The 27,964-nt window shown below is 42.3% G+C and overlaps 13 protein-coding genes across 13 annotated transcripts; 6 read left to right on the forward strand and 7 right to left on the reverse strand.

Annotated features, from left to right (window-relative positions):
• Window positions 1-237: 237 nt before the first annotated feature.
• SS1G_01863 (hypothetical protein) lies at window positions 238-1,499 on the forward strand (the record flags this gene model as incomplete). Its single annotated transcript, XM_001597617.1, has 2 exons — window positions 238-298; window positions 358-1,499. 2 exons carry the CDS (start codon window positions 238-240, stop codon window positions 1,497-1,499), a joined length of 1,203 nt encoding a protein of 400 aa, XP_001597667.1.
• Window positions 1,500-2,456: 957 nt separating this feature from the next.
• On the reverse strand, window positions 2,457-2,852 carry SS1G_01864 (predicted protein; the record flags this gene model as incomplete). Its single annotated transcript, XM_001597618.1, has 3 exons — window positions 2,457-2,513; window positions 2,668-2,733; window positions 2,805-2,852. The coding sequence occupies 3 exons, from the start codon at window positions 2,850-2,852 to the stop codon at window positions 2,457-2,459; spliced, it is 171 nt and encodes a 56-aa protein (XP_001597668.1).
• Window positions 2,853-3,025: 173 nt separating this feature from the next.
• On the forward strand, window positions 3,026-3,404 carry SS1G_01865 (predicted protein; the record flags this gene model as incomplete). The annotated part of the gene is made up of 2 exons (XM_001597619.1): window positions 3,026-3,089; window positions 3,217-3,404. The coding sequence occupies 2 exons, from the start codon at window positions 3,026-3,028 to the stop codon at window positions 3,402-3,404; spliced, it is 252 nt and encodes an 83-aa protein (XP_001597669.1).
• A 2,557-nt stretch (window positions 3,405-5,961) lies between these two features.
• On the forward strand, window positions 5,962-7,655 carry SS1G_01866 (hypothetical protein; the record flags this gene model as incomplete). Its single annotated transcript, XM_001597620.1, has 4 exons — window positions 5,962-6,219; window positions 6,292-6,448; window positions 6,746-7,238; window positions 7,286-7,655. The coding sequence occupies 4 exons, from the start codon at window positions 5,962-5,964 to the stop codon at window positions 7,653-7,655; spliced, it is 1,278 nt and encodes a 425-aa protein (XP_001597670.1).
• Window positions 7,656-8,535: 880 nt separating this feature from the next.
• On the reverse strand, window positions 8,536-9,025 carry SS1G_01867 (hypothetical protein; the record flags this gene model as incomplete). Its single annotated transcript, XM_001597621.1, has 2 exons — window positions 8,536-8,729; window positions 8,860-9,025. 2 exons carry the CDS (start codon window positions 9,023-9,025, stop codon window positions 8,536-8,538), a joined length of 360 nt encoding a protein of 119 aa, XP_001597671.1.
• A 433-nt stretch (window positions 9,026-9,458) lies between these two features.
• On the forward strand, window positions 9,459-10,359 carry SS1G_01868 (hypothetical protein; the record flags this gene model as incomplete). The annotated part of the gene is made up of 2 exons (XM_001597622.1): window positions 9,459-9,702; window positions 9,800-10,359. The coding sequence occupies 2 exons, from the start codon at window positions 9,459-9,461 to the stop codon at window positions 10,357-10,359; spliced, it is 804 nt and encodes a 267-aa protein (XP_001597672.1).
• Window positions 10,360-12,898: 2,539 nt separating this feature from the next.
• On the reverse strand, window positions 12,899-13,174 carry SS1G_01869 (predicted protein; the record flags this gene model as incomplete). The annotated part of the gene is made up of 1 exon (XM_001597623.1): window positions 12,899-13,174. The coding sequence occupies one exon, from the start codon at window positions 13,172-13,174 to the stop codon at window positions 12,899-12,901; it is 276 nt and encodes a 91-aa protein (XP_001597673.1).
• A 1,720-nt stretch (window positions 13,175-14,894) lies between these two features.
• SS1G_01870 (predicted protein) lies at window positions 14,895-15,471 on the forward strand (the record flags this gene model as incomplete). Its single annotated transcript, XM_001597624.1, has 2 exons — window positions 14,895-14,980; window positions 15,309-15,471. The coding sequence occupies 2 exons, from the start codon at window positions 14,895-14,897 to the stop codon at window positions 15,469-15,471; spliced, it is 249 nt and encodes an 82-aa protein (XP_001597674.1).
• Window positions 15,472-16,114: 643 nt separating this feature from the next.
• Window positions 16,115-16,768, reverse strand: SS1G_01871 (hypothetical protein; the record flags this gene model as incomplete). Its single annotated transcript, XM_001597625.1, has 2 exons — window positions 16,115-16,447; window positions 16,520-16,768. 2 exons carry the CDS (start codon window positions 16,766-16,768, stop codon window positions 16,115-16,117), a joined length of 582 nt encoding a protein of 193 aa, XP_001597675.1.
• Window positions 16,769-17,647: 879 nt separating this feature from the next.
• On the reverse strand, window positions 17,648-18,679 carry SS1G_01872 (hypothetical protein; the record flags this gene model as incomplete). Its single annotated transcript, XM_001597626.1, has 3 exons — window positions 17,648-18,069; window positions 18,158-18,554; window positions 18,635-18,679. 3 exons carry the CDS (start codon window positions 18,677-18,679, stop codon window positions 17,648-17,650), a joined length of 864 nt encoding a protein of 287 aa, XP_001597676.1.
• An 870-nt stretch (window positions 18,680-19,549) lies between these two features.
• SS1G_01873 (ubiquitin-60S ribosomal protein L40 fusion protein) lies at window positions 19,550-20,315 on the reverse strand (the record flags this gene model as incomplete). The annotated part of the gene is made up of 5 exons (XM_001597627.1): window positions 19,550-19,636; window positions 19,694-19,804; window positions 19,941-20,121; window positions 20,238-20,244; window position 20,315. Coding segments are annotated over 5 exons (387 nt in total).
• Window positions 20,316-23,236: 2,921 nt separating this feature from the next.
• SS1G_01874 (eukaryotic translation initiation factor 5A-1) lies at window positions 23,237-23,994 on the reverse strand (the record flags this gene model as incomplete). Its single annotated transcript, XM_001597628.1, has 4 exons — window positions 23,237-23,307; window positions 23,362-23,491; window positions 23,542-23,808; window positions 23,962-23,994. 4 exons carry the CDS (start codon window positions 23,992-23,994, stop codon window positions 23,237-23,239), a joined length of 501 nt encoding a protein of 166 aa, XP_001597678.1.
• Window positions 23,995-25,067: 1,073 nt separating this feature from the next.
• On the forward strand, window positions 25,068-27,189 carry SS1G_01875 (hypothetical protein; the record flags this gene model as incomplete). The annotated part of the gene is made up of 3 exons (XM_001597629.1): window positions 25,068-25,542; window positions 25,596-25,993; window positions 26,047-27,189. The coding sequence occupies 3 exons, from the start codon at window positions 25,068-25,070 to the stop codon at window positions 27,187-27,189; spliced, it is 2,016 nt and encodes a 671-aa protein (XP_001597679.1).
• Window positions 27,190-27,964: the final 775 nt, after the last annotated feature.

The following is a 27,964-nucleotide window of genomic DNA, read 5'->3' on the forward strand; positions in this document are numbered from 1 at the left end:
TGAGCTTAGGTTGAATGTTGGCCGAGATAAGGTTAAATAATAAATATTTATGAACCAACTCCATACATACGCACTTGCACCAGTGTTGTATCTCGTACGTCATTATTTTATTTCTCAAGCTTGCTCACTGCTTACATATCTCATAAAACTGCTTATCTACCGACAATATCTATCAGCTAGTATACGTGGTTTACCAGTTCATCACAAGTAAACAGAGTAGTACATACAAACGAAACAATGGCATCCAAACCTTATGAAGTAAAATGGGGTATCTTAGCTACAGGAGGAATCGCAACCAGTAATCCACCCTTTCAATCCTTCAAATCCCCAGAGCTTCCTGCTAACTACCACATCCAGCCTTCTGCAAAGACATCCTCTGCAATCCCGCCACTCGTAACGTCCACGATATTCAACACACCATCACAGCAGTAGCATCCTCATCTTCCGCTTCCCGCGCCGAGACCTTCCTCAAGGAAATAAAAGCTCCTGCTGGTATCAAAGCATACGGTTCATATCATGAACTCGTCAATGATCCCAATGTCGACGTAATCTACATTGCCACTCCTCATTCGCATCATTTTCAAAATGCCATGTTAGCACTACGTGCCAATAAACATGTTTTGTGTGAAAAAGCCCTCACTGTAAATGCAGCTCAAGCACGAAAACTATTCGAGACCGCTAAAGAGAGGAATTTGTTTTTCATGGAAGCGGTATGGACTAGATATTTTCCCTTGAGTATTCAAGTCAGAGAATTGGTTAAAAATAAAGAAATCGGGGAAGTGCATCGAGTATTTGCAGATCTTTCAATCGCCGAAGCAAATGATGATGGAAGCCTCAACTTCCCTCTTGAAAACCGCATGATAAATCCTGCTCTGGCAGGCGGTGCCCTCTTAGATCTCGGTATCTATGCCATAACCTGGGTATTTCAAATCCTCTACCATTGTCAACCCTGTTCATCATCTGAGCGCGAAATCCCCAACATTCTCGCCGCCGTGCAGAAATATGAGAAAACGGGCGTGGATGAACAAACAAGCATCATATTACAATTCCCCAAGAATAAAAGCGTAGGAATTGCAACGACAGGAATGAGAGTTGCGACGCAACCAGATGCTCCTAATCACGCGAGTAAAGATGAAGCTCCTACGATAAGAATCCAAGGCACAAAGGGAGAAATTCAGGTTTTTGGTCCCGCGTATCGACCATTGAGATATAGCGTTTTGAAGAATGCGAATGAGGCTGGGGATTTCAAGACGGTGGATTGTGAGATTCCCCGGGACCCTGGGAGGGAGAATTGGGGACATGGGATGGCGTGGGAGGCGGATGAAGTGGGAAGGTGTTTGAGAGATGGAAAGAAGGAAAGTGAGGTGTTGGATTGGAGGGAGAGTGAGGTTATTATGGGGGTTATGGATGAGGTTAGGAGACAGGGGGGTTTGAAATATAGTGAGGAGATTGAGTCGGATGTTTTTGATGAGAAGAGTGTTTTGAATGGGAAGGCTTGATGGAGTGGTAAGATGGATTGTACTCCTTTTTGACTTTCTGATTGATACTCTTAAGTTTGCAATTTCGTCTTTAATCTTCGAGTTTCCTAGATAGAAAGAAATTATTTTGCATTTCACCGAAATCATATACATACAGCAATAGAGCGGCCAGTTTATGAATGTTTAGTAAATTATCTTATTCTTTTTGTCAAACTCAAATTCAAATTCAAAATCTAAAATTACTAATACTGAACCCAATGTTCCGCGGATATTTACTTATTATTAATTATACGAAGATATCTAGCCTAGCGGATGGAGTTAAGTCTTACATTATTACAATATTACAATATTACAATCAATACATAGAGAAAATGAAGGATGCAAATTTCATCTGATCTCACCTCTATAGTAAGGAGAGTGCGGAAGCTTACGTATAAAGTATAAATTAACAAGTAGTTAATTACTACAATGACCTGTGAACTCTTCTAGAGAGGAAGTGAGTTTTTATATCATTATTACTAGAATCTCGAGTAAAATCAATGATATGCTAAAATAATTCTAGTACATTACTTCAAACTAGTAGGTATTGAAATATAGATGCATGAGCACTAAGTATCATATCTCTCCTATTTAGAGTCAGGAGACTTAACGATTAGTTAATCAGCTAGCCGCTTCTTCCAGTATCGCTACCAGATCTCAAAGATTTGGTCAATCAGTCAGCAGCACCAAACAAGATAAAAACCTCGATTTTTCAACATTCGAGAGTAGCTATTTTCAAAATTTCTCTGTATGTGAATCGGCTGGTTTGGGTTTATAGGAGTGAGAGTCTTGGATAGCTTGGCTGTAAAGATGAAGCCGTACTGGCGTTTGGGGTTCGAATAATGGTATAATATGATGAGAATGAGAGTTTTTGTGAGATAGAAGGATGTATTTATTGGAGAGTTTTGAAAATTTGTTTACGGAGTGTGCATTTTTTGCTCATCTCGACTCTCGAGGATGAGAGTGCCCACAGAGTTCCTGTATTTGAGCAGGGACCTGAAGGTTTTTTCTTTAAAAAAAAAAGGAGGGTTTGCTTATTTTAAATTCGCCCAAGATGGAAGGTGCTTGATGACTCTTATGGGATGTCTTTGCGATGATAATTAATCGTCCTAGACAGGAAGCGAATATTTGGCAAGTAGACTTATCATACATGGAAGTATCCAAATGCGTGCGGTCGGAGATATTTTGTACCGTGTTTTGAATGTAGAACCTTTTGCTATAGAGACAATAAGTTGATTGTTGTCTAGCTAGAAATATTCGAGTACTGTAGGGCAAGATTGGAATTACTTGAAGACTCCCCAGAGTCAATTTTGCTGATCTTTTTCGCCCAGTCATTTTGACTGAAGAAGATGGCCAACAGACTCATAGGTTCACTTTGACTCACAAATCCATCATTCTTTAAGAAGTTTTCTAAGGATATACATCGATTCATTGACCTAGGTTCTCGTTATTTGCATTGCAAGCGGTAGTAAGCCGCACCGGCGGACATACTACCTATATAATCACAAATGCAAATGAAATTCATCGGAGAGGCTGGTGCAGTGGTGAGAAGTGCAACTAGATTTCTACCATGTGAGATGCCCATCCTGAGCGGTGGTGCTTGAAATAATACACCTTGTTATGCTACCACAATGTGAGATATGTATGTGTGAATGTAAGAGATAAGGTACAAATTATAAATATAATAGCTTGGATTTAGATGATTGGCAAATAGAAGGGGCTGGGAAGAGGGAATGGGAAGAGGGAATGGGAAGAGGGAATGGGAAGAGGGAATGGGAAGAGGGTGGTACGGGTGAAGGACCCATCAACAAAAGAGGTGCAAGGACAAGCTCTCAGAAGTTCATACGACATGAGCCAGAGATGTTCAAGACTTTTGTTATCGCTTAAAACGAGGATTAAACTTTGCCTACGGCAGAAGAACTAGATACCACGAATGGCAACGCCGCGAAACATGAGCATTATTTACAAACACTTGCCCCTTGGGGGTTATCATTCCGGTTCTTGAGGTTTGAGCTCTTTTGTTTTAAAGCTCTTGCTTGTGTGAAGCTTTTGATGGATCTTTAGTTGGGGGATTAGCGAGCATTTTTATGGATGTTTGATGATTGGAGGCGAGAGTGAGAGTGACTGGCTCAACCACATTTTATTCACTATTGAAGAATACTTTTCATGATAAAGCACCGAGAGTCTCGATGATATTTTTATAACACAACGATTGAATCTTTCAACAACTGACTCCCAAACTAGAAATGATAACATGCTACGGCCTTGACCTTTTTTGAGTCTCAGACCATATATACTCCTCACTGAAGATATTATGTGAACAAGACAATGCATTATACGAACAAGCGGGGTAGAAATTGGCAAGATGGAAATGGCAAGACCGTGCAAGTGTACATAGGATATTAAGGCAAGATAAAACGTCTACGCCGAAACAATCAAGAGACTTCAAGATCTACCAAGGTGGCATTGACATGTGACTATTTTCTCTTGGTGTTAATTTGTGGAGAATAAAGTTTGCACTACCCCAGATGGACTTTTTCATGTGGGAGGGACGGGCAACGATTGCTAGATCCCATGTGTCAAAAAAGGGTTCGCCGTGCTGCGGAAGGCGACAAGTAAGGATCAACAAATAGTTAAGGAGGAAAAAAGATCTAAAACGCTAAGACCGAATGACACCAATAGGCCGAGGACAAGAGACTAGTAAGCCAAAATGCGACCTTTGTTATATCAAGTTCTCCACAAGTTTTTCCTAAGCTTTTGGTGAGCTTCTAATCGTTTTGAAAGCCTTGGGAAAGATGTGAGCTGAGAAAGAAAGCTTCCGAGAAAACCGAATAAGAGAGAGAGCCGGAAAAGCCGAGAACAATAAGATGCTATCGAATAGTAATTGGCACTAAATACCACGTAAGTAAGCTATTCTTTTGAGTGTGTGTGACGTACACGATTAGACAACGAAAAGGGGCTGAGCGAATGCAAAACAAAGAAAGTTTGTAGCACAGCACACGGCTGTGTTCTAGAATGTGGAAAGAAAAAAGAGGAATTATTGATGGTTTCCCCAAGATTTACCAAGAGAAGGGAAAGGTGGCAATAAGCGATATCATTGGATGATAAGACGAGTTACACTATGCCGTACATACTACACACCTTGGCCGTCGCTGGGCTTTTCTTGATGACGGGAATGAAAGATTTTAGGAATCTAAGAACTTTTGTCACTATTACTAAGTCACCATTACTAATAACGCATAATGTTTTTGAGTGAAAGGAGAAAAGGAGGAAAGGAGTTTCATCACCAATAACCGACCGACCTCAGGCAATTAATTGAAGCTGGTAAGGTTATCCGAGTAGTTTTGACACTTAAAGAGAATTACTAGAATTGACTAGATTTGAGATTCGATCTCATGACAATTATTTCCAAATAGGAAGGTATTCACATGCAGACGGGACTTTTTGGAATGTCAAATCATTAATGATTATGTAAGGATTCAGATCAGCATGACCAGTAAAGGAACACAGGAGATTGAGGCTGGAGCGGGGAACGGAAATCAATGATTTGTGTTTTTTTCTTTTCTTTTCTTTGTCCCACAATCTCCAGATTCAGAGTCTTGATATCATATCCTGTCGGTAGTCTTCATCCGTGTCAATGCATATTGGTATGGATCGCATGGTATGGTATACTCGAGTACGTACAGTAATCATTAAAAAGTCCCTTTGGAATCATCAAGAACTTATTTTAGTTAGTATACCTAGTTAGTTGTAACCTTAACCTAGACAGGGAGGTAGTAGTTCTAGTGAGTTACTATATTCACTCTTCTCCGCATTCCATCAAGTTCCTATCTCTTTTCTTATATCTAGCATCTCTTCAACAACTTTGAGAGCGACAACGACTACTACTCCGTATATATTATTTCTATCCCCACCTTGACATACCTATCTACATATACTTTCATTTTTTTTTATCATCACACACCACCTTCCCCTCCACCTTCCCCTCCTCTCCACACAAATCGTCACGTCGTCACATCGTCACAGCGCAGAAACTCAAAATCATATCGAGAAAGAGATCCATCAACAAGAAAAGCCAAAGCCAGAGAGTGATCCTTCCATCTATCAACTCCGTACTTGTCTTACATTTCTAACGCACGGAGATCCAACTCTGCCGACACCCCACGCTAATCCAAATTGAGTTTGACCACGGCCTTCTTTTAAAACAGATCCCGCCAAGAAGAGAGTTTCACTTCAACTTATTTTAGTAGTATGTAGTGGGAATGATCCCTCTCTACCACTACTAATTATTTGATTCTCTCAAGTCAATGGATATGTGAAGTCTTGATCAAAAGATTGTGTTGGCTGTCTACCATTTTCCGTTTATCTTTCTGCTTGCTCTGTCCTCTGTTCTTTTGTCATTTCCTCACTCCATCATCTCATCTCATCGCATCTCATCTCAATCATGTTTCTACCGGATATGGGAGGGAGCATGGCGGAATGCATATTGTCCCTCATGTTCTTCGTCGCTTTGGTCGCTGGGCAAACTACTACCGCGCCTTCGTTCACACCCTCGAATGATACTTTACCGGCTAACATGACAACACCTGATATGCAATTGACTTTACTGTCGGGAACTAGTCTGCCCATGGTCCGGAATATGTACAATGTTGCCCCGCTCACTTCTTTCGCCGGTCAGGGACAAGCTGACAATTCCGTGGGTGTACGCAAAGAACTCCTAATACTGATTGTTTATGTATGGCATGAGAAAAACTGCTAACGTAGCATGAAATAGCAAATTTTGTTAAACGGATCCATTGCCATAACAGATGCGACATCTGCGAGTAATTTATCGAGCACCACTATAGCATACATGAGCTGTGACCCGAACGAAACCTCCAACATCGATTCAACAGAAGCTATCATCATGGCAGGAAATGTGAGACCAAAGGGTATACTGCTGTATAGCTTGTATTCTCAAGAGTGCAGTCTCACCGGAGATTCTACTTATGGCTCGATTTATACGATGGTTTCTGCTTCTGACTCAATGGCTTTGCTCATTACTTTACGAAACTTTACTTCTAGTTCATTGTTGCTTGCGAAAATTCAACAGAATCAAGACCCATCAAGCTCAAGTTCCCCATCACAGACTAGTAATAATGGGGGCCCACCACCGACCACAGCTGTTGCCATGAGCATTCTATACAGTATTACTGGAATAATCACTTTACTGTTCCTAATAATCATAGGTACTGGTGCTGTTCGAGCTCACAGGCATCCGGAAAGATATGGTCCTCGCAACGCTTTTCCAGGAAGGCCTAGGCAAAGTCGAGCAAAGGGTCTTGCACGTGCTATGTTGGAGACTTTACCCATTGTGAAGTTTGGGGACCCAGAACCGGGCAAACCCGGAAGTGGTGATATTGAATTAGAAAATGGCAGTGTTCATCATGCTCCTGTTGCCACTGCAACAAGTGCTACGACTGAAGACATTCCTAAAGCATCAACCACAGCGGCAGTCGTTGCGACTTCTGAGCAATCTGGGATGGGATCTGACGTGGAGCCTAGTTCTGGAGCTAACGAAGCTTCAGCAGTCCCCAAGGAGGACGATCTTTTGCAATGTTCGATTTGTACAGAAGATTTTGCTACGGGTGAAGACGTTCGGGTTCTTCCATGTCACCACAAGTACCACCCTGCTTGCATAGATCCTTGGTTATTGAATGTTTCGGGGACTTGCCCATTATGGTAGGCTTTTTCTCTTCTTATTTCTGAACACATACTAACTTTTGTAGTCGTCATGATTTGCGACCTACAGTAACCCATGCCCAAAATGAAGACGAAGAACTTCCACCACCACTGGAAGCACATGAGGGAGAAACAGCTAGTGAACACACAGCTAATGTTTCTGAAAACGGAGAGGCTGGGCCTGGTCACCGCATTTCTCGTCTTATGCATCTTCGTCATGCCCCTCCTGAAGAGAGCATTGCTGCTCTTCGTGAATTGGCGCGCGAGCAACCCCAGCAAGAAGGGGAAGTGTCAAATCAGGATGTAGCTGAAGAACAAAGCAGAAGAACTAGACTTGCTGGCCGACTCCGAAACAGTTTCCGAATAAGAACACGGTCACAAGCAGCCTCCGCTGCCGAACCTAGTGCGACAGCATGATATTGCCACTGTTACCCTGATGTTATTCACCTCATCACAAAATGATAACGACTTTTTTCTCTTTACATCTATGAACTTGGAATAGTAACACTTTATATCCGACAATCTCTACAATACTACGAAAGTCAGAATATATATTCTTAGAGTTTAGTAGTACCGGCGGTTGATGAATGATGGATGGAACGTATGGATGATATGGAAATGATGAATATGGATAGATGGAGTTTTGGCGTCAAAATGAGTCTGCTCCTGAATTTTTACGGCAAGCGAGCATGGGTTTGGTTTGATTCCTTTGGGTCGTGTTTTGATTCCCTGGGAATTTTTTATGGTTGGAAGGCATGGATCACCGGAGTAGATGGTTATATTAGGATTCGCGGAAGTACTTGGCGTCAATATCTGGTTTTGTATTATATGCACACGATGTCTGTGTAAATCAGGGTAGTTCAATATGATATTATGCCTCATCAATCACTTTCCTTGTATGATGCCGTACTTTACTGTCATAGAAATACACCTGTCTTGGGAACTTCTACATAGTAAGCGGATTTCAAAAGTCGGCAGTATTTTGAAAGCACGAACTGATGTATGTGTTAGTATTCTTTTGTTTCAATTAGGCTGTTGGGTTGAAATCCTTCCAACATTTTGATCTCCTACATGCCCATCTATATTTAATTCTTATCCTCATTCACCAACTCCCCGTTTCCATCCCCTTTCATCTCCATATCACACTCCTCTTTCCCCTCTCATCCACCTCTCCACGTCCAAAAATCCCACAAAATAACTCCATTACTTGCTTGCTTGCTCCCTAACAACCCTAACAACCCTAACATCCCAAAAATCATTCTCCCCTAAAAATCACATTAAACCAACCCAAATCAAATCAAATCAACCCCTTCCTCGCCAACTCGACTTTCCTCGCCGCCTCCCCTGCTTTAAACCCCCCCTTGGATATACAAATCGCATTCCCATCCGCCAACTCGAATTTCTCTTCGTAAACTGGGTGGGCGCAGGGACAGTGATGGGGAACCGCGACGCAGGAGAGGGTGCCTGGACAGAGGTAGCCGGAGCAGTGTGCTTTTTGGTATATTAGTTGTGTATTTTTTTTATGGATGTTTTTTTTACTTTCGGGGGATAAAAGGAAAGGAAGGAAGAAATTTGGGGGAAGGGGAGGATTGAAGAGGAAATTAAATAAGTATATATTCACCTCGATCGTAGTTATCTTGATACCATTGTGAATCGCTGGGTACATCTTGTGGTTGCTGATGATGATGATGTTGTTGGCCGCCGTTGTTGAACATTTGTTCGAAGAATTGGAATTGGGCCGATACTCCTATTATGAGGAGGAGGAAGGAGAAGAGTAGTTTTGACATTTTTTGGGGGGAGGAAAGGATGGGTTTGGGGATTGAGGATGTGCTGTGAATTGGATTGGATGTTGATGTATTTATGAATTGCTTGATACCTATCTAGCTGATAGTGATGGATGGTAGCTAGCTTGATATTGACAGGTGGTGAGAAATTTTACGGGAGACTGTAAGGTGGTGGGATGTCAAAATTGGGGGGTTGAGGGAGAATGTGTAATTTTTGTATTTTAAAAAGAAGATTTACAGGAGATAAGAGAGTTCTATTCTCAAATACTCTATTTACAACAATAAATCCAACTTTCCACAAAATTACATCTCCTCCAACGCATTATTGAACTTTCCATAACAACAGCACACCCCGCCCCTCACGGTCCCCGTAAAAACATCACCAGCTTCATAAAAATATCACCACTTCCGTAACCCCAATCCACACATCCCCAAGATGTTACTCCAACGCCTACAGCCTCCTATACGAGGCGCCATAACCTCAATTACACGCACCTCCTCCGCGTCCGCAGCAGAAACCCATCTTTGCGAAGCCCTCACAAATCTCACATTCAAAAAACCATCTTCATCTCCTCTTGCCCCTCTCATCACCATTCGTCATGCATCTCACGCTGCGCAGGGAGCCGTGAATAAAGCAAAAGATGGACCTGGAAAAAGACTGGGTGCTAAGAAATCCGGCGGTATGTCTTTTTTTGTTCCTCTCGTTTCCCAGAAATTGGAGATTGAATCCGAAGTTACAAACTTTTGAAAGATGCTAATCAATACATACATGAATAGAACAATATGTCATTCCCGGTAACATAATATTCCGTCAACGAGGTACCCATTGGTTCCCAGGTGATAATTGCGCAATGGGACGCGATCATACAATTTATGCTACCCAACCCGGCTATGTAAAATACTACAAAGATCCGGAACGACATCCCAAACGCCAATATATCGGCGTAGTATTCAAGCGCGAACAAGTTCTCCCACTACCACGGAATACTATTCGACGACGTCGTCTTGGGATGGAAATCGCAAAGATAGTTGAGCCGGAGACTGCTCCTGTGGAAGTAGAGGTTAGTGTGGAGACAGATGCGAATACGAGTTCGGAGGTTAAGAAGGAGAAGAAGAAGAAGAAGGAGAGGAAGGGGGAGGAGGGGAGAAATTTACAGTTGAGACCCGGCTATATGTATCGGGAAGCTAATTGGGAGATTGGGCGTGCGGCGGAGAGGGCTCAGGTTAAGGTGCGTTTGTATAAACCGGGGGATAGGTGGACGGCGTGGAGGAAGGCAAATGCGAGGAAGACGAAGAATGCGGAGAAGAGGGGTTTGTCGGGTAGAAAGAAGAAATAGATGGGGAATGGTTAAGGGAATAGAGGGGGAGGGGAGCGCAAGGAAAGTGGACTGTATGATTATCTACCTATATGGTCTTGTTTGAGGATTTGAATCGACAGGCTTGGATTAGCCTAGTCGTGATATTAACGAAATCCTAGAAAATAGGTGGTGTAACTAGGTACTTGATATCCGAACACAACCAATTTCTTGAATGTACACACAGGTTATGAAGCAAAGCACATCACATCACATTATACCAAAGTGTACACGATCAAATTTCCATCCAAATACTACAATTACCTTTCTCATTCAACATCATTTCTTTAATCTCTTGCTTTTTGTTAAATTTCAATATTGGATAAATTTCAAATTTGATAGTAACAAGTTCTTCTTGGGGGGAAAGGGGGGCACTTAGAGTTCAAGTAGTCTATCTACTACTCTATTATTTAGCATTTATTTCAGACTCGGAACTCGATGTCCGGTGTTCATATGAATAATAATTTATAAGTTCATATGATTCAACTGGAGTTTAATGATTAATAGATAGCTATAATGGGGAATTTAAGTGGATTTATTCATCGGGTTTGAGAGGCTGGGGGGTTTGTGAGTTTGGCTTTGGGGGGCGAGAGGAGGATTTTTGGTTTAAGATCTTTGATTTAAGGTCTTAGGTGAGATATTTGTGGTTTGTGGTTTGATGTCTGGTCTATAAGTTTATAGGTGCCATATGAGTCTAGGGACTTGGATGGATAGTCTTTTTTTTTTGGACTTTTTTGGTTGGTTGTTTATGAGGGGTTGGATGGGGAGTTGGACAAGTGATCTCCGCAGTATCAGATCTATCACAATTGAGGCGAACATCGAGAAAAGCCATTTCGCTCATGGAGAGTGAAATGAGATGAAGTGAAATGAAACTGAGCGAGAGGACAGTAAATGTAATTCGACCTTGCATCGCCACGAAGCGTCTGGCTTCTGTATCGAGGAGAGAGTGGGAAGCTAGGATCTTGGTATTAAAGGCAGCTCTTTGTTTTGTTTTGCATGTATCGACCTAAAAGTTCCTAAATACCTAAATGCTATGAAACCTTCCTTATTTTCTGGTATCAATTGAGAATAAATAGCAAAAGTCTTCTGTGAAGAAATGGAGAAATGGAGAAAGCTTTCTGGAGTTTTCATAGCATACGTACTTAAATACAATAAATAGCTAACACCAGGGAAGATAAAAATTACAATCATCCCGTTTTGAAAAATCTAACATCTGGATCGATCACCCGATGAACGTTTAAGCGAAAATAGGAAATAAATAGCCGAAAAGCTGATACTACAGACAAGTTCTCCTTTACCTACGCCGATTCAGTAGTGCTCTCCTCAATATATCCCGCTGGAGAATCGGAGTATGATTCTATCAACTACCTCAACTCCTACCACAATTCCAGTATCGATAGTCACAATAACGGATGTTACTGCAAATGTAATTGTAACTGTAATGCCAACCCCTTCCGCTGACTGCCTTTTAGGATGATAAAACCGTTTATCAATTTAAGATTTACAACGTGGTAGGTTGAGCTCAGCCAAATCGTTTAAGGCTTGGGGAAATAGCTCTGGTGCTCTGATGTGCACGTGTTGGAACCGAGCTCCTGCTTCAGGTACACCTTCACAACTAACAAGTACATACACATCTACCTCCCTCCTACATCAAATCTGGATATGTCGACCGAGCAAGTGTGTCAGACTCAGCCGCCGGCCAGGCCAAAAATATCTATCATATATTGGAGAGGGCTTGGGATCCAAGAGGTCCTTGATGGCGGGATACTCGTATTCGAATTGAGATGCACTTTCTTTCTTGCTCACAACAAATGATGGCAAAATTGTGATTAGTGTCTATAGGAAGAGAAGATGGTTGAAATTCATTAGTATATGGTAATGGTGTGGAATGCTACGAGTTAATCGATAATAGCTGTTTGGATAGGTTAGGAAAGGATATACTATACGTATTCGTTGAATAAATCGATTGGGAGCTTTTTATGCGGGTCTGATGTGACACTGACAATTGGAAAACTAAATGAGAGGGGTTCAAGTACTCGTAACATAATCGCACATCTCATTGAGCTCCAATAGAGGTGAAAAGGGAAAAAAGAACTACCGCTCAAGCTGTTGAACCACAACAGCTACTCACTGAAGCTAAATAAATCGCATAACTTTGATTGCAATCTGCATATTTCTGTCCTAAGCCTATTCTGTTGCACTTCTTTACTGACCACAATATGTTATCATCTGTATCAGACCATTTAGCATTTCGAGCGCAACACAATAACTTACTGCCTACTCAATATACATACCAAGTAGAGAAATATTCGACATGATCTCAATATCAAATCAACCAGCGCTTCCTCTATCCTTCCCTCGCACACCTCTTTAAAAACACATCCACTACCCCTCCGATAGGCCGTCTCATCTTCCCACTCCACCTATAATACATGATAATAATCTTGACGCGTCATAAACCGAAAGATCTAGTTCTTGATCTCCTTTTCCCCTCCTCGCTGCTCTTATTATTGATACCAAATCATCCTTCTGAGATGGCAACGAGCTTTACTACCGCTCTGGGTGTTATATTCTCCGCAAAACAGTAACTATCGCTTTCGCGCATAAGCGCGAGAAGCGCAACGGCTTCCCCATTCTCATCTTGGAGCTTAAAATTATTGAATTTATTGTACTTTTTGAGTTCAGACGAAGAAGAAGACTCCTTTCTTTCTATTGCAGAAACGTCTGGTATGCCGTGTAGAAACGCATCTGAGGTCTGGCAGAACAGGAGTTGCGTCTGTGGTTGCGGAAGGTCCATGCTATAGCAATCTAGAAGCGGACCAGATATTCGTATCACCTATACGGAGAGTTCGCATGCAAATGACCATATTCCTGCCATTTTCCCGAGTACGCTCCCATCATTGGAGGGGCTCTTGCGCGATGACTTCTGCCAGAACTTTATACTCGTACCAATTCGATTCAACTCGTTGTTTTTTCAATGATATATATAAGATGCTCCATTATCTACCAAGTGGTAACAAGTCAACGAACACCTTTCAAGTTCTCACCTCTAGTCCGCCAGCCTGCCAGGAATCCATAATCATCTTTGAAAGTTACACTAACCTGCCGCTCAAGAAATGACCAGCTGGGAAGCTCTGACGTATGTTTCCTGCTTGAGTGTCGCCCCTCTCCAAAGCCAAGAGATAATTCATGCTCTTCAAATCTGGAAAACTGGAAAGCGTAAACAAATCTGAATACTCCCATGGCGCTATAGATTGCTTTCTAAACAGAGGCAGATCGGAGATTAATTCTTCACTTCCCCTAGATCTGTTGCTTTCCTAGTAGACAGTTCAATTTTCAAATATAAGGCGTCGTTTGGCACAGTATATTCTTGGTACGTCCAAGTGCGTGAGTGATATGCACTTTAAGCCCTTTCATCTCTGTTTCTAGAGAAGATTAGATTTACCGGGGATACCATTGACAGTATATCCTGTTTGAACTCTCGTTGGGAGTTCAGCCCCTTAAATCCTCGAATTCCACAGCTCGCATCAATGCCATTCGCAGCTACGATTATAATGTCTGAGCAGGTGGTAGGTTAGTAACTATATTGACCAAAAAATGCCTCAAACCGAAGAAATTGTGCTCACAGGAACTAGAGTAAATCCTAGCTATAGAATTTAACGCCATTTGCAAAGCTTCCGCATCATCTTAGACAATACACAACACGTCAACCCAGATATATCGCGCGCCAAACAGCCGAACAACATCAATAGCATTTCTGATTGCTCTAGGCAGCCTTTCCGCGATGGGGCAATACCGTTAGAACTCCCCCTTCTTGCTGCTGATCGGTGATATTTCTCTCGGTTTGGAAAGACGGAACTATCCTCAGGTATAGCTTAATGTGATAAACTTTGTATGGGCTAAACTAGGAACAAGACAACCAGCCAAAATATCAACCAACCATGTCAGTCGTATTGATTCAATGCATTCAAAGTTTTCAGGAAACTGACACCCATTTCCATGATGCTCTCTGCAGAGATCTTTCCAATTCAAGATAATTTTCTCATCAATCCAAGCCGGATCAATAATACATGTATGCTCCAAATTTAAGCGCTCATCGTTCATTCTCGGAACGAGTTAAAAATGGCGTCTTGGCCAAGCTCTCCAATTCAGTTAAATCTCAGCTCTATAGCTGCATGGCCTTTAATCATATCAATTTTAGACTCAAAGCAGCCCTGAATCGAGGAGCCATCTCGGTCAAATTGCTTGATCTACTCTCGTATGAGGGAATTCTGTGTCAACAAGTGAAGATGAATCCTAACGAGATTGTATCCCCTTCTGTAGCAGTGTTAAAGAACTTGATGATTTGTTCACACGCTACACAATTAATCGATGCTTCGCTCATGATGAGTGCACAGTGATTTTCTGTTTCTGGCGCTGCGCCGAGCGGGATGAAACTGTGCTGAACTGTACAGTTTGGGCAAGGAGGACTGAAAGGGTTCACTGCGAACTGAACGGTGTAAGTCCAACTAGGCAATATGTTAGCAGAATCCTACCGTTACGGATGTTCCGAATTTCAATATAGGGCACTAAGCACTAAAGCTAGAAAGAGGAAACTAAGTAGGTTAGACTGTCTAATTGGCTAGTTGTCTAAAATTTAGTTGGCTGGTGGACCTTTTCTTCACATTTAGCAGCTTAATATTGGTGTTTCATTATTCAATAAATATACCCAGAAGATGGTGGGAACGTAAGCTGGTGATATCTGTTACGGACTACTTGAAGTAGGCCATTTTCAAAACTCTTCTAACAACAGTGATGAGTTTGCAAGGCCCATAGACTTCCGCAAAATGCAAGTGTGCACATTGCAAAACTGTGACTACACCCGTAGCCTGTGTTATTAAGACTACAAATGTATCCTTGTTTCACACTGCACTGATAATTATAATAATAAGCGCTGTCATTCAAGATATCACCAGTGTGCATAAACTTCAGGGTATATATGCAGATTCGAAAGATCCATGGTTTCGTTCTGCTGCTGGCGAAACAAGACATCTTCGAGCACAATTTCCCCTGGGCCACTCCACAAGACCTTGCATAGACCAATGTAGTATGTAACAAGTTTGGATACAACTATCAATGGATGCCTATACTGTAGTATGTCCATCCTATGATTGAGTAATACAGTATTGTAGAAGAAATAGATGTATCTACCCAGTAGGTATGTAAATATACAGTGAAATAGAGAAATGAAACATAATTCGTAGAAAAGCTAATCGCGACAAGATCGATTGGAGATGGTGAAAAAGATTCATAAAAAGAACTGACTTTATGGATGCATGCATGCATCTATTGAGGAATTAAAGAGAACAAACATAAATGGAATAGAGGGCAAGAGAAGGAATTTTCTGTACAAGTATATGAATTGAGCTGTCCTCAAAAAAAACAAAAAAACATCCGATATTGAATATAAAGTCAAGCTTGAGGTTCATATAAACGTATATTGCTTCTAGCGTAACATATGAAATGATAGAACGTTAGATAGAAGATTGTTTCTCGCTACTTAGCTAGAGGTTTTCTTCACAACTTTGATTCCTCCTGATCATGTACATTGCCATCCATCTACTGCTCATAGCATGCCACTCATCAACGACATAGTCCTTGAAATTATGCCCCTCCAAATGTTCAACGAGTATCTGCAACACTCACAACCTCACGCAATTCCCTGATTACCATCAATTTCAATTCTCCAAATCTTCCCTCACTTCTCCGCCTTCCCACCCTTAGCACTCCACACTAGCCAACTCCCCTCAAACTCCCCCACCTTCACCCACCCATTTCCCTTCGCAATCTCCGCCGCCGCCCTCGACCTAACCCCGGACTTACAATAAAACACACACTCCTCCCCCTTCGGCGGTCTTTCAAACCCAAATCGATCCTCAAATTCTTCTTCGCTAATACTGAATGCATCCGGATTTGTCGTTATCGAGATATTAACCGCACCGGGGATACGGCCTGTTTGCTGTAATTCGAGGGGCGTACGGACATCGATTATATGGGTGTCTGGGTGCGGCGCAGAGGTAAGGGTTTGCATCTGTACAGAGACTTAGGTGATTAGCTGATTGGCAAGAGAGGTGGAAGGAGCGGAGATGGAGGAGAGACAAACATCTTCGAATGTGTAGTGTTTGGATTTATTTTCGGTTTCTTGCGAGTATGTCCTAACTTGTCTAACATGTCGAGACACCTGCCCGCCCAAGATTCCAAAATTCTTCAAACCGCTATCTCGAATCCGAGTACCGAAATTGTTACGACAGCTTGTTGAGAATTGTGATGCGGTATAAGATCTTCCAGATGAAACTTCCACGCGCGACCGGATCGCGCGGAATACTGTGCGAGAAACTCTAGGAGTAGACATTTTCATGAGGTTTTGGCGTTGGTGTTAGAGTTTCCAATCTATATTTTACTATCCTCTCGAATGAGTGCTGGAAATTGAGGGCTGTGTAGAGTTGATACCTGAATGATTTCAATGCCAAGCATGAGTTTGGGTGGGATGTAAGTGGGATGAAATTGGGTGAATGAAATGTTACCCCGGATTTAGGTGCATCTACTGATCCTTGTTTGATTTCGTCATATAAAACGTAAGGAAAAACAAACAATATTTCTATAAAGAAATCAATATACAGAATATCAAACCCACAGAACAACGGATTTTATCAAACAACGGATTTTATCAAACAAAGGATTTGCAAACATTCCCACTTCTTGATCTACCCAGGTCTGTTAGGTAAAGAAGTCTACAATACAGCTCACCGGGAGTGACAAAAGCAACCAATTTGTGAGAGACTCACTAGGAGCTCAGCGGGAGCTAGCCGAGAGCAACTTGCTACTCAAGCACAATAAATCTGATAAAAACTCCATTCATCGTAGAGAATATAAGATCAACAGATAGCAATAAGTACAATAATCATTTCAAAAATGAAGCTCAAAGCTATAATTCTGAAAGCTTAAATTCTGTGGGCACCAACTCTGTAGATACCTACGTATCTTAATCAAGCTCAAATCCATGATGGAAAAGAAACATGAGGACTGAGCAGGGAGTTTAGACATGCATTGAGCAATAAGATAACATGATATATTCGTACATGATAATGGGTATCGATCTATTGATTTGATTTTGAAATAGACTTATACTCCTTAAAAATACTCCCTCCTCTCTTGATCTGGATCAACTTTCACTCATCTCTCCTCAAAAGTCTAACTATAAGGCAAAAATAACCGTAGAATCTCCAAGCCCCTAGAATAACATTCTACTTGGATTATCCCCCTTAGCAGGATCTTCCGTAGCAGGTTTCTTAGCCACCGGACTTCCATGCGCAAAGAACAACACCTTGATAGCAATTGCCAAACCCGCATGTAGAACGACAACTAAGATAAGCAGTATTTTACTTGTCTTTTTGTCCGTAGCGCTGAGAACTGGATATAGGTTTCTGAGGAGAAAAGCAACGCTCAACCCAAACCCAACTCCTACAAATACCCAATTCATGATTGTGAGGGATGACCAGGAGACCAAGGCGACAGGAATCCATACGAGGTTGGAGTAGCCGTAGAGAGCGGCACATTCGAGGAGGTTGGCAGATTCACTGCCGAAGTATTTGAGGGCTAGGAAGAGAAGAATGGGAATTACGAATGTATAGCCATAGATTAGACCTGCGGCGCCTGTTGAGGAAATCGAATTAGTACTGGTATCATCTTATTTGCATTTGCCTCAACATCCAAGCAAGTCAAACATAAATGAAGAACCTACCACTCAACAACCCAAAATCATACGCAAACCTCCCTTCACCCCTCTCTGCCAAATACAAACTAACTGTCCCTCCCATAAACAGAATGAAAATAACCGTCGTAGCAATCCAGAACGGACCATACAAATCCGGATTCCCCTCCAGCACATCCAAGAAATTTGCGCGAGGATACAAAGCTGCCCAGCAACGTGCTAACACGGAAGAAGTATCCACATCGAAGAACTGGGAGTAGAAATGGAGGGACCAAAGGTAACGTTTAGAGTTACTGGGACCACTTGAAGTGGCCGGGGCGGGAAGACCGGGGGATGTAGGCTTATTGCGGGACGAGGAGGGATTAGCTTCGAAATTGGAGTTGTGAAAGGAGAGATCTTCTTGGAGATCAGTGTGGCCTAGATCGCCCTGTTTTTGTTAGTGTTGATGCGGTTTTGGATACTGAGATTGGGGAGCAAGTTCCGAGGGGTGACACAAGATGAACATACTTCCTCATCCACATCGACAACAACATCATATCCAGCTCCTGACATATCGTTTTGCTACAACTGGAGAGATTTGGTGGTTGTAGGAAGTGCTATTTGCTTGGGTGGTGTTGTAGCTTCGGACAGCTTGCGAATCTGGAGATGGGCGCGCTAGTGATGCAGGTGGAGACATCCTTGTAAGGCGACCATTTATCTGTTGATAAGAGGCGACGGATGATATCAGAAAGTTCAGTAAGGCTCAGGTTATTGATTTTTTATATTATTTCTCGTCAACTACTTTTTACATACTTTATCCAAGATATTCTTTTAATACTATACGTTGTGATAATCATGTAAATGTACTAGGCATCAATTGACCTATAATGTTACTAGAATCCCTCGTAGAAAGCGATTTGCCAACCACTTTATATGCATCAAATGGAATAAACATATCCTATACTTCTGCCTCGACTTTCTTTGTCCGTTTAGTGATCGCCTTGAAGTAAATGTGACCAAGATCGTGATATCCGGAATAACAATTATCACTGGAGCCATATTCTGTTGCCGTACCACTGTAGGATATGGTGGTGTAAAGTTACAGGATCCGTAACTGAAAGTACTGAAAGGCTTGTCCGCCCTGCTGGGTAGGAAGAGGTCCTCCAGGCTTAACCAAAAGTCAGGAACTGGAACTCTGAACTCACAACAAATTGGCTCGGGCCAGGAAATATGTATGGACTTCAACTTCAACTGCACACGAAGATGTGTTGATGAAGATATTTATTATTGGTGTGCTGAATAATCGTCTCATTGCTTCATTTGCCTCATGCTATTGTTCTCAAATACAGAGCCGGCCATGTAAATAATCCATCGATATATCCGCGCACCAATCCTCCCTTCCACAATCTCCCTGTGAACCCAAACGCCATAAGAGCGAAACATTTACTTGAGCTTCTTCTTTGGGCGGAGTTGGTTGGTGTGTCCGCACTTCTTCTTTCTGCAGTTGGTAGCACGGGGAGGGAGACGGGCCTAAATTTGTGATTAGTATTGGGCTGCTGGATAACGTTGAAAGATCGAAAGACGTACGTAGCACTTTCTGCAGATCATCTTTTCGCAGTTGAACTTGGAGGCAAGGGCCTTGAGAGATGGCTCGATGATACCACCACGGAGACGGAGGACCAAGTGGAGGGTAGATTCCTGTAAAACATCATGTCAATCAATTGGGTCCCAGACTCTCATTCCGCGATTCCTCCGTATAGCCCTTTGGTCGCGATAAGGTCCCCCTAAATTATCCAAACTTCCCGATTCGGTCCAGAGTATGATATATTCGTACCTTTTGGATGTTGTAATCTGAAAGAGTACGTCCGTCCTCAAGTTGCTTTCCAGCGAAGATCAAACGTTGTTGATCGGGAGGAATTCCCTCCTTGTCTTGGATCTTGGCCTTAACATTGTCGATAGTGTCAGAGGACTCGACCTCAAGAGTGATGGTCTTGCCCGTAAGGGTCTTGACGAAGCTATTATTATATCATCAGTGCTGCCCTCCAATTCGCATTTTAAACGTCGCAAGCGATCTATCGAAATCGCATGATCCTATGGAAGGTGATGAGTGTAGTATCGTGGGGTTTCTTACATCTGCACTAAAATCGCAAATAAAATCAGTAACTGCTCGTAAACATTTCGTATGACCGTATGATCAGTATAACTTACTGGTTGCTGAGGTTCTTCGATTGTCGTTGTTGTCGTGGAAATCTAAATTTCGAAGTCCCAAGTCAAGTCGAATTTGCAGAATGTGGGTTGGGAAGCGAGAAAAACCCTAGCGCATCCAATCACATGACATGAACAATCAATAACCCTCGAATTTTAGGCTATTCATGATCATAGCCATCAAGGTCAAAACGACAGAGAATATCACGGATGAATGAATAATAAAGAACACAGCAGACGGGTATTGGATTTGAAAAGCTTTGGGATTGATTATTCCTATGGGTATCTATGATAAATTTTCAACGCCAGATGTATCTTTTCGAACAAAATTGTACCCATTTCCAAATATCCGGACAAGAACCAATACTTCAAGAACCGCAAAAAATCGAAGGAATTCCTTTAATCTACTCCTTCATAGGAGAATCTTCATCTCTCTCATCATTTATCTCTTCTTGATTCCTGTCCTCTTCTTGGTCATCGTCCTCATTTGCGTCATGTTTCCACCCCTTTTGTCCATTCCCAACCTCTTCCTGCTCTAATAAATCTTTCCTCCGTTCATCTAGCATCCATTTCTCCAATTGAATTTCTGTGGTAAAAACACCATGTACCAATCTTTCAAGAGATGTCCCGACATTTTTGGCTATCCTATGGTTAATCAAAGCACAGAGAGATTCGAAGAAGACAACTTACCAGCAATCTCATAAAAAGCTTTAGCACTTTCAGGTAACTCCTCAACCGTCCGATACCTTCTATACATTTCACCTGGGCGGACAATACCTCCACGTTCCTCATCATCCACACGAGCTGCTGGCTTCTGGAGAGTTAATGTTTTATGAACCTCTTTGGCCCGGTTAATTGGATCTGGATCGACTATACCCAGCGTCGTCTCGACTGAGATATCCGGCAAAGGAAACAGCTCCAAAATCTGTTGAGGTACTATTCACAGTCTTAACAAAAGGTCCATACAACAATATATGATTTACTTGCCTTTATGGTCTCTGTCATCGACCCAAGTTGTGTGATACCAATTCATCCAATCGTCCATTTGTGCTCCTGTCATTTTGAAAACATCCCCATCTGTGATTTTGATTTCATCTCCACGCTTCAAACCTTGACTAGGATTTTCAGCCATAATGTTTTGCCATTTTTTCCAATTGATCCTTGCGGCTGTGGGATCTAGATCGCTGTCTGGATGACGGACAATGTCGTCGAATGGCTGGCTAAGTTTTGTAGCGATGACTACCAGACTGATGAGTTGATACTCCGGGAATCCGCTTGTTCCATATACACGTTTGTTATGGATTGGGTATGAAAAGTCATATTTAAGAATCTCCGTGAGATGATTCACAGCCGTGTAAATGTCAACTGAGTAAGGTTAGATCTGAACAAAACTGCGAGGCTGATAAAGAGGACATACCTGGAAGACCCAAATCCCTAATATGCTTGTGTAAAAGTAGTTTGTTGTTAATTGGTGGAAATACCATCTCAAAATTAAAATTATAGAAAGAAATCATATCAAATACTGTTTGATGAAGTCGATGACCATTTAAGATGCCATGGATTTCAAGAGCTCTGAAGTAACGGCCTGGTAGTCGAGTTCTCATATCTTTGGGTATTTCTTTAACCTACAGATAAATGGTTCAGTCGAAACACATATTATAACACATGAATTCACTTACCGCTCGTGTATAAATAATCTCATCTCTGGTCGCCCATTTGTATATTTCCCCTAAGCTTGTAGGCAATCTCAAAAGTAATATTCCAAGGTAACAAAACCCCAACGTCTCAATTAACTTGGGGAGATTTTTCTTCACTCTCGATGCCCTTTTCCTACTCATAATGGTTGAAGTCGTGCTTCTGTACCCCGTTCCATCTGTATCCGTGTCGTCTCCCTCTGTCGTCGACCCAAACTCCGTCCCATACTCACTTCTCACGTCTCGAGAACCTTGCAAAACTCTCAACCTCAATTCCCACAAGTCTCTTACGACAGTCTCTAGCTCGGCTGGAAATCCCTTCACACTCACCAGCCAGTGGATTTGTTTCCAAAGAATTAATTGGTAACATTGTAAATAGAGTTGGGTGGCGTCACGACCCCCAAAAACCTTCTCCACCTGTTCTTTCTCTTCTCGCTTTCTTCTCGACTTTTTTCCTTGCTGATTCCAGTCATCTTCATCTTGCTGGGTTTGTGTGAAACCCTAGATTTTGTTATTTTATGATCATATTCATTAGGGAAGTTTACGAACGGCTTGTTCATGACCTCGCTGACAAAACTTTTTGCCATCTTCGATGTAGAATTTTCGAGCGCGACATCCTTCTTCGTTACAGGTCTCTCCTTTCCGAAATTTATGGTAATCAATCGCCGAAGACATGATTCACACAAAACTTCGGCACTTTGAAAGGTTTTGGGGATAAAGATGTTTGGTTGTCATGTACAACAGATTTCTTGAAGTCTCATTTCCCAAATTCGTTTATGAGCGGGCGCTAGGAGCGGAGACTAGTAGGTATATTGACATAGTTTTCTGTTTTTTGCCTCTACTGTTATTTATCTATCACTACTTCACCAAATGAAAATGTAATTTCATGCATTTCACATAGGAACTTAATTGATTGGGAGGAAACAAACTTCGTTGAATTTTTTACTGAGAATTTGTAGCATACCCGCTTGACTACGCCGGTCAAGCAATATCATAGAAAAGCACACAGTAAAATGCTATGGAATTATGATATTGGGACTGCCAGAAGAGATAAGATAACCAGTGTGACCAAGGTTTCGTAGATCAAATCGCCCAACGTAGACCATAAGAATGTAGATATCCGAAAGCATCACATTCCTCTAAATGTAAAGGACCTTCCAGCGAACAGATCTACACACAAAACAACCCATGCTATTGCGAAATTCCAGGTCTGATATTGTTTGAAAAATATTTAACCAGATTTTGGTGCCTCCTTTCCATCGATAGCAAGTTGCTCACCCATGGCAGTGAGGACAATGACGTCTACAAGGTAAATGTGTTAGTGTATTGAAGTTTCCTTGAGCGTATGTTGCTTACTGGTCTCCTTCTCGGAATCAAAAAGTGCACGAATCTTCTGTCCAACCTCTCCATCTGGCAACTTAACATCATCCTTAAGATCACCTCCCTCAGACATCAAGGAAAGGAAATCATCATCAGTAATATCGAGCTGTGAATGCTCGTCAGCGGGGATACCAAAATTTAACCAGATATTCTTACCAATTGGTATTCGATACGGGAAACGTTGGGGACATCCATGTTGTGGGTGGATGGGCAGAGTTCTTCAAGCTTCTTTTGGGTGAAGATATCGATGGCGACCAAATGGACCTTGGCGTGACCGTGCTTACCAGTCTTGGAGGTAGACATGTCGACGATCTTGCAAGGGCGGCCCTTAATGACTACGAATCCGTTCTTTCTCAAGGCAGAACATTGCATAGGGTAGGTGGCGGATGCACCAGCATCGGCAGAATCGAAGGTGTGCTCATGCTGTAAAAGAGAAAATAGTTAGTTATCAAGTTTTATCGTCCTCGTCGTCGTGGATTTCTGATGATATGCGCGCAAAGCCATTTTGGTGGGGGGAAAGAGTTCATGTGCGGGGTGAAGTCGACACACAAAAGAAAAGACAAAATTCTATCTTACTTGAGAGTCATCGACTTGGGCTTCTCCAGACATCTTGAAAAATTTGCAAAGGAATTCGTGGGGTTGAATAAAAATTGATCGGGTCGAGTATTCGCGATGAATAAGATTGCGAAAAGATTAAGAGGTGTGAAGAAGAAATTCGAGGAAGAAGAAGATGGTTTTTTGTCAAGTGGTGTGTGGAGGAATTCTACTTTAGAGACTAGGAGGATGTTCGCTTTTTATTAGCGACCCATTAGTTCCATTTTCTTGTAAAAAAAAAGTCAAGGGTGGAGATGATTGAACCAATTAAATAAATTCATTTTGACTTCATTCCTATTATGGACATTGGATAAATACTCTGTTAAATTGTGAGGGTGGCTGAAAAATCCAGAGCAGCATTTTGGCGTATAATAAGTCCTCTGTACAACTGTATATGGAAGATATTGGGCATGAGAGAGCATATCTACGCAGTAGGTACCTGTCTGTAGCGGACTGCTAATCCCAAATCAGGTTTCGGAGTGGGATTAGGTGTTTGTATCAACAATTCATATTTGATATATATTTGATATCAATCTAAGATGTGTACCTAGTAGCTAGTATCTACCTACCTCGTATTTATCCAATTGTATTTCGATTTATGCTATATACAAGAGTTGGATTAGAAATACGGCACCGCTATCTTTCAGCGAGTCGATAAGTGATAAGTGGGAAGTGGCTGAGGATCTGAGGGTTGCAGTTATCACTATCAATCAACAGATTTCCCACTCCCTTCACCAACAATTCAAACCTTGTTCAAGGTAGATTAATTAAGTATGAGAGCCTCTTGCATTCAGGTGCACTTGTTGAGCTATTCCTTATATTGTTCTGTAGGTAACGAAGGTAATAATTTTCCATTATCTTGCTTTGTCAACTGTTTGAAAGCTAGCTATGTGTGCTGAGGAATGCCTTTTTCGATAATCTGGTCTGTTCGATATCGATAAGCTGAAGCTCCCTTTTACTTTACTTATATTACAACGATGAGGAGCAATACCTCCAGTACTTCACTTAATGCATAGATCTCTTGACAATTAATCTACGATTGGCGCATAGCTACGAAGAATTAATTGGTTTACATTTCGGCCATCAGGATGTGGTCATTAGACCGATTATCTGGACATACAACACCTTCTGCTTCTCCACCTCCACCATTAAATAGGAACCCCAGTCTACCTCGTCGTCCGACTCATCTTGCGCCATTACCAGTCGGCGGTAGACCTCCATTTAATCCGAGATCCTCTTCCCTATCATTAGTCTCCAATGACTCCAGTACATCCTTGCTACCATCGCGGAGACCCAACGGGTCGAACCCCAAACAAGCAGCTACACCACCCAATGTGCCAGATCCTTTAGAGGTTTTAGGAAGAATATTAAACAATGGAGAAGAGGCAAAATCACCACCTGCGAAGGGCTTGGGAGCCATAAATGGAACAGCCGCTCCCATAAGAGAGAAAGATGATGAAGGCGAATGGGACTTCGAAGGTTTAAGTCTACAAGATATCGTGGCAGAGGAACCTTCTGTCACTGAGGATGAGCATGTATATAAATCACAAACACTTGAAGAATGTATGTGTGCCACCCAGTCAATTTACAACGACTACTGCTGATGCGCTGAATAGATGAGCGTGATATGGATAAGTTTGAAGATCTCCACAGATCGATTCGCGCTTGCGATGATGTCCTAAATTCCGTCGAAATAAACCTCACCAGCTTTCAGAACGATCTTGCTATGGTTTCTGCGGAGATCGAAACTCTACAAGCACGATCAACGGCGTTGAGTGTACGGTTGGAAAATCGAAAGGTGGTAGAGAATGGACTTGGACCTATAGTGGAGGAGATCAGCGTCTCCCCAGCCGTCGTTAAGAAGATTGTGGATGGAGCTATAGATGAAGCTTGGGTTCGAGCATTGGCGGAAATCGAGAAGCGATCAAAGGCTATCGATGCAAAATCAAAGGAACAACAGAATATAAAGGGGGTTAATGATCTCAAGCCTCTATTGGAGAATCTAGTGTCTAAGGTAGGTTCCCCTATCCTGATCTCGCCTACAAATATGTTGACTTTTACATCTAGGCACTGGAAAGAATCCGAGATTTCCTCGTTGCTCAAGTGAAAGCTTTGCGATCCCCCAATATAAATGCCCAGATTATTCAACAGCAGCACTTCCTACGTTACAAAGATCTCTATGCTTTCTTGCATAGACATCACCCAAAATTGGCCGAGGAACTTGGTCAAGCATATATGAATACGATGCGATGGTACTTTCTCAATCAATTTACACGGTACGCAAAAGCATTGGAAAAGATCAAGCTCCATGTGTTGGACAGACACGATGTTCTCGGGTCAGATGATGGATCTCGCAAGACCACGCTCCTCTCCGCGTCTAAACAAACAGGTCCACCACATGATGCATTCAATTTAAGTCGACGAATCGATCTTCTCAAAACCTCCAACGAAATTGCACTGCCGTCCTTTCTAGCAGAAGAAGACAAACAAACTCATTACATGGAATTCCCCTTCCGGAATTTCAACCTCGCCCTAATCGACAACGCTTCCGCCGAATACTCCTTCCTAACCTCATTCTTCTCCCCGTCACTAACCTACGCAACCATCTCTCGCTACTTCACCTATATCTTCGAACCCACCTTCTCCCTCGGCCAATCGATCACCAAATCCCTCGTCCATGAGTCACACGATTGTCTTGGTCTCCTCCTGTGCGTGCGTCTTAACCAACATTTTGCATTTTCTCTCCAGCGCCGGAAAATCCCTGTCGTAGATTCATATATCAACGCAACATCCATGCTCCTCTGGCCGCGCTTCCAACTCACAATGGACACACACTGCGACTCGGTCCGCACCCTGACCTCGGCCCTCCCCACCCGAAAACCATCGGCTTCAGAACAAGCGAAACAATCCGCCGCCCCCCATTTCATGACTCAACGTTTCGGCCAATTTCTTCAGGGCATTTTGGAACTAAGCACGGAAGCTGGAGATGATGAACCCGTGGCGAGTAGTCTAGCGAGACTGAGAAGCGAGATGGAAGCGTTTTTGTCAAAGTGTGCGGCGATTATGCCGGATAAGAGAAAGAAGGAACGATTTTTGTATAATAATTATTCGTTGATATTGACCATTGTGGGGGATGTGGAGGGGAAATTGGCTGGGGAACAGAGGGCGCATTTTGAGGGATTAAAGAACGCTTTTGGGGAGGGCATTTAACCCTGCTCTTCTTTTTCATACTGGATTGAAAGTTTTTGAGCGCGTGTACTCATCGAAGTATACTATTTTGATCATCCATGCTGTAATTCTGCAGGAAAACAAAAAACTTTTATTATGATAGACATAGAGCTGCAAGAAGTTTACGTTGTAGAAAAGCCTTCGCCCTCGCAGCCATCAACCATGCCGTCTATACTCCGTTCCCCATATCCCTTTAGCCTTTATACACAACCGATATGCCTTCCTTCCCAGTATTTCAATAATTATTGGAATCTCCGCGCAAATATCCCCAGAGCACCCCAAATATGGACGTCCAGCGTCGTTCTAGTAGATTCGACCGAGGCAAACAATAATACGAGAAAATTCCGACCAAAACCGCAACTCCGATTGCCTTCGCAGGCCGTCTATATTTCCGCACCATCTTAAATAATTCATCGCGCTTTGCAGCCCATTGTAATTCCTTCACTTGTTGTGTAAAATATCTCTGGCCATCTTGGAGGCTCTGTTTTGTGACTTGATCAGACCAACGAGCGGTTTTGAGGACGCTGGATGAGGATATCGATCTCCAGGAGGGTAGAGTTTCAGGTGGATGCTCCTCGAATAATTTGATAGTATTTGAAATGAGAGATTGGAGATCGAGAGGTTTGGGTAACTTCGAAAGTATAGAATGTAACATTTCCGGTTCGTCGGAAGGTGTTTCGAAAAGCTCGTCAGAGCGTGAAAGAACGATTTGTGCAAACATATAGACAGAAAATACAGCCTCTCGTGCTAGTAGAAC

Source organism: Sclerotinia sclerotiorum, genomic scaffold (genome assembly GCF_000146945.2).
Source record: "Sclerotinia sclerotiorum 1980 UF-70 scaffold_2 genomic scaffold, whole genome shotgun sequence".
NCBI lineage: Eukaryota > Fungi > Ascomycota > Leotiomycetes > Helotiales > Sclerotiniaceae > Sclerotinia > Sclerotinia sclerotiorum.